Below are 5,051 nucleotides of genomic sequence, written 5' to 3'. Positions count from 1 at the left end.
GGGCAGTTCCTTGTTACTGCCACCTTCGAATATTGTATTCATGAGGATTTTCAACATATCCAGAAAAATAATTTAGTCCAATCAAGTGAATTCCTTTATGATCCTTAGAATGCAGTCCAACGAAAAATCTGCATTATAGGTTGTGTGGAGGAAATTGACTTTGAGGGAAATTAAAGGTAAAACAGAGACTTTGAGGTTTGCTTCAAGAGATTTTATTGCATAATATTATGGAGAGATGGCGGCTGTTAACTGCTCACCAGTTCTCTGACTTTACAGCAGAATTAGCCGACAGTTATACTGTGCAGTTAACCTAGTTTTATTTTGTGTTAGATACAACTACGAAAATATACTTCGTCCTTGGCTATATGTTTTCCTATAACTATCATCCACTACATGGGTATTAATGATTTAATTAGTCATAATATTAATTAGTCATAATCTCAATCAACAACAGATAGTTAATATAAGTCAAACACGGTGGAGGCCAGTTCTCTGGAAGCTTTCAAGAGAGAGCTAGATAGGGCTCTTAAAGATAGCGGAGTCAGGGGATATGGGGAGAAGGCAGGCATGGGGTACTGATTGGGGATGATCAGCCATGATCACAGTGAATGGTGGTGCTGGCTCGAAGGGCCGAATGGCCTACTCCTGCATCTGTTGTCTATTGCCCTAGTTGCATTTGCGGATATTGGTCACATAAGGTCGCCTGGATGAACAAGTGGTGGGAAAATGGTCCACTGTCGTGCCACTGCCCCATCTCAGAGCGAATCATAAGCCCCCATTTACAGCAACATTTCTACGCTACAGGTGGCCTAATGTAACTTCCCACGGCGAAACAGGCTTCCTTATCTCAGTCCTAATGTTGTTATGTTTACATTCACCAAGAGGGAATGCGTCTAAATCTTATTTTGCCGATTGTCACAATCCTCTTCTGCACCTGGTCAACGAGAGATGCCAATTGCCACCTCCGCACACACTTTCGTTACCTTGTTCAATTCCGATCAAAATGAAGTAAGAAAGGATATTATTTTTATCGTCCACAGTTTGAAAATCAGTAGTTGTGGACATCCACATTGTCATTTGAACATTGTAAGTGTGTGCACAAGGTGAAGGTTGTAAATAGAGTTTAAACTGCCCAGATAGAGAGCTGAGTGTTGAGCATGTTTGTTGAGGTCTGAGGGGTGTGGGGAATGTGAACTGAGACTGCACGAATGAATGAATGAATGAATGAATGAATGAATGATTGAATGAATGAATGATATTTTATTGTTACATGTACCTATCAGGGTAGGGAACCTCGGTACAGTGAAATGCTTTGTTTTGCACACAACCTAGGCTGTACACGAGTGTCCCCACCTATCTGTCACCGACCAAGTTACAAAGCACCAAACAACCTTATCTACTGCCCCTCGTGTGGGGATGAACATGCTGAATCGCCCTAATTTGAGGAAGGACATTCTTGCTATTGAGGGAGTGCAGCGTAGGTTTACAAGGTTAATTCCTGGGATGGCGGGACTGTCATATGCTGAGAGAATGGAGCAGCTGGGCTTGTATACTCTGGAGTTTAGAAGGATGAGAGGGAATCTCATTGAAACATATAAGATTGTTAAGGGCTTGGACACACTAGAGGCAGGAAACGTGTTCCCGATGTTGGGGGAATCCAGAACCAGGGGCCACACATACACAGTTTAAGAATAAGGGGTCGCCCATTTAGAACGGAGACGAGGAAACACTTTTCTCACAGAGAGTGGGGAGTCTGTGGAATTCTCTGCCTCAGAGGGCGGTGGAGGCAGGTTCTGTGGATGCTTTCAAGAGAGAGCTAGATAGAGCTCTTAAAAATAGCGGAATCACATGATATGGGGAGAAGGCAGAAACATTGAATTTGCATTAAAACATTGGAGTTCGCTGCCACCACGCAGTCGCAGGTTGACATCGATGATAGATTGTTGATTAATGTTATAATAGCCCAGTGTACGGTCATCTTCAAGTGGGCGAGATTGAAAGGTCAAGTAGTACTGGCTTGGTTGGAGGGTCTTCAGTGGTTCAATAGTTTTTAAACTTGAAACCGTGTCGTTTAGTAAAACCTGAATTGGCACTTTACTCCCATTGTAATTGACAAATATACCTATGGTGACGAGAAGCTGGATCGTTGCATCAAAGAAGATCATGGCATCCAACAATGTCTTGCCATCATCCAAAATGGTGCCACTGAATACCAGGCGTTGCTGGGAGACTGGAATGGTCCACTTTTGCTGAATGTAGCACTTGAGCTCAGACACCTTGAAATAAATGTCGGCCGTTAGTCGTAATGAATTACCACCCAGGGCGGTCACAGTGATTTCAAATGGCTTCACTGGCTGTGGAACACAAGCAAAAATGGCAATGAATGAAATGTAGTTCCTTTTCATTTTGGACAAGACACAGAAGAAGAGTGTGAGATGGTGGACACCCATTGTTTTGGGCATCATCGGGTGTACTTGCAACACAAGATTTATTCTTTGGAGCGCAGGAGGATGAGGGGAGATCTTATAGACGTGCACAAAATCATGGGAAGAATAGATTGGGTAGATGTACACAATAGGAGCCAACTTAAACAGCACATTTCCACCTGGATTGACCAGGGAGCGACGGTCATGCATGTGGCCTCAATTCACCATTCATTAAAAGTCCAGACCATTGAATATAGTCATAGTTATACCAGCATGGAAATAGGCCCTTCAGCCCAACTTGTCCATGCCGACCAAAATGCCCCATTTACGCTAGTCCCACCAGCCTGCGTTTGGCCCATATCCCTCTAAACCTTTCCATGCAATTCTCCAAATGTCTCCACACGTTGGGGGAACAGACCCAACGTGTCTGCACTTGGTCTAGTGTCTTTTAAATGTTGTGATCGTACCTGCCTCAGCTCCTCCTCTGGCAAAGTCCATAGACACGGTCTACAGTGGAGTGGAGGTGGGGAGAGTACTCTAGCTAATGGAATGACTGTTCACAAGCCTGATAAAAGAGGGGAAGAAGCTGTTCCTGAGTCTGGTGGTGCGCTCTTTCAACCTTCTGTACCTTCTGCGGGAGCAAGGAGAAGATGGAATGACCGGGATGGGGTGGGGCAAGTCTTTGATTACTCCCCCTGCATGTAACTTCATGCTTTATCAGGTGGGCAGCTAACAGGGTCAAGGACCTTTCTCACCCCAGTCATTCCCACTTCTCCCTGCTTTCATCGGGCAGAAGATCCAAAAATATTGGAAGCATGTACCACCATACTCAGAAACAGCTTCCTCTCCTCAGTTGTCAGAATCCTGGACATTCCTTCCATGGTGCAGTCCCAATCTTCCAACCTACCTCTTTGTAGACATTGGACGTTGTCTCTGGAACTGTAATGCCACAGTATTCTGCCCTTTAGTATTTTGCTCTTTGCTCTACCTGTTGCACTTGTGCATGGTTTAATTGTAATCATAGATTCATAGAGTCTTACGGCATGGAAAGTTGCCCCTTCGGCCCAACTTGCCCACACCGGCCAACATGTACCATCTACACTAGTCCCCCCCGCCTGCATTTGGCCCATATCCCTCTAAACCTGTCCTATCTATGTACCTGTCTAAATGTTTTGTTCCAAACATAACTCCTCAGGTTCCCATTAAATCATTCCCCCTTCACTTTACACCAATGTCTTCTGGTCCTCGATTTCCCTACTCTGGGCAAGAGACTCTGTACGTCTACCCGATGTATTCCTCTCATGATTTTATACACCTCTATAAGATCACCCCTCATCCTCCTGCACTCCATGGAATAGAGTCCCAGCCTACTCAACCTCTCCCTATAGCTCACACCCTCTAGTCCTGGCAACATCCTCGTAAATCTTCTCTGCATCTTTTTCAGCCTGACAACATCTTTCCCATAACATGGTGGCCAAAACTGTACCCAATACTCGAAATGTGGCCTCACCAAAGTCTTTTACAACTGCAACATGACCTCCCAACTTCGAAATTCAATACTCTGTCTGATGAAGGCCAATGTGCAAAAAAAACCCATGGATGATGTTGTCTGATTTAATTTGGATAGCATGCAAATAAAAGCTTTTCACCATTACCTCGATACATGTGGTAATAATAACCCAATCCCAATGCCAATACATGTTTCCTGTGATATAACCATATAACAATTACAGCACGGAAACAGGCCATCTCGACCCTTCTAGTCCGTGCCGAACACGTATTCTCCCCTAGTCCCATATACCTGCGCTCAGACCATAACCCTCCATTCCTTTCCCATCCATATAACTATCCAATTTATTTTTAAATGATAAATACGAACCTGCCTCCACCACCTTCACTGGAAGCTCATTCCACACAGCTACCACTCTCTGAGTAAAGAAGTTCCCCCTCATGTTACCGCTAAACTTCAGTCCCTTAATTCTCAAGTCATGTCCCCTTGTTTGAATCTTCCCTACTCTCAGTGGGAAAAGCTTTTCCACGTCAACTCTGCCTATCCCTCTCATCATTTTAAAGACCTCTATCAAGTCCCCCCTTAACCTTCTGCACTCCAAAGAATAAAGCCCTAACTTGTTCAACCTTTCTCTGTAACTTAGTTGCTGAAACCCAGGCAACATTCTAGTAAATCTCCTCTGTACTCTCTCTATTTTGTTGACATCCTTCCTATGATTAGGCGACCAAAATTGTACACCATACTCCAGAATTGGCCTCACCAATGCCTTGTACAATTTTAACATTACATCCCAACTTCTATACTCAATGCTCTGATTTATAAAGGCCAGCACACCAAAAGCTTTCTTTACCACCCTATCTACATGGGATTCCACTTTCAGGGAACTGCGCAGTTATTCCCAGATCCCTCTGTTCACCTACATTCTTCAATTCCCTACCATTTACCATGTACGTCCTATTTTGATTTGTCCTGCCAAGATGTAGCACCTCACACTTATCAGCATTAAACTCCATCTGCCATCTTTCAGCCCACTCTTCCAACTGGCATAAATCTCTCTGTAGACTTTGAAACTCTACTTCATTACCCGCAACCCCACCTATCTTAGTATCATCTGC

At 44.1% G+C, this 5,051-nt stretch overlaps 1 protein-coding gene across 1 annotated transcript; it reads right to left on the bottom strand.

Moving 5' to 3' along the window:
- Positions 1-202: 202 nt before the first annotated feature.
- On the bottom strand, positions 203-2,784 carry LOC129698558 (polyubiquitin-like). The gene has a single exon (XM_055637637.1). The coding sequence runs from the start codon at positions 2,634-2,636 to the stop codon at positions 1,845-1,847; it is 792 nt and encodes a 263-aa protein (XP_055493612.1). The 5' UTR covers positions 2,637-2,784; the 3' UTR covers positions 203-1,844.
- Positions 2,785-5,051: the final 2,267 nt, after the last annotated feature.

The sequence above is a fragment of the Leucoraja erinacea genome, chromosome 7, assembly GCF_028641065.1.
Source record: "Leucoraja erinacea ecotype New England chromosome 7, Leri_hhj_1, whole genome shotgun sequence".
Lineage (NCBI taxonomy): Eukaryota > Metazoa > Chordata > Chondrichthyes > Rajiformes > Rajidae > Leucoraja > Leucoraja erinaceus.
The sequence above is the reverse complement of the archived record's forward strand: the minus strand, read 5'-3'. Positions and strand labels throughout refer to the sequence as shown.

Excerpts from the sequence above, each read along its gene's own strand:
- LOC129698558 (XM_055637637.1), bottom strand. The coding sequence starts at position 2,636 with ATGCATGACCGTCGCTCCCTGGTCAATCCAGGTGGAAATGTGCTGTTT.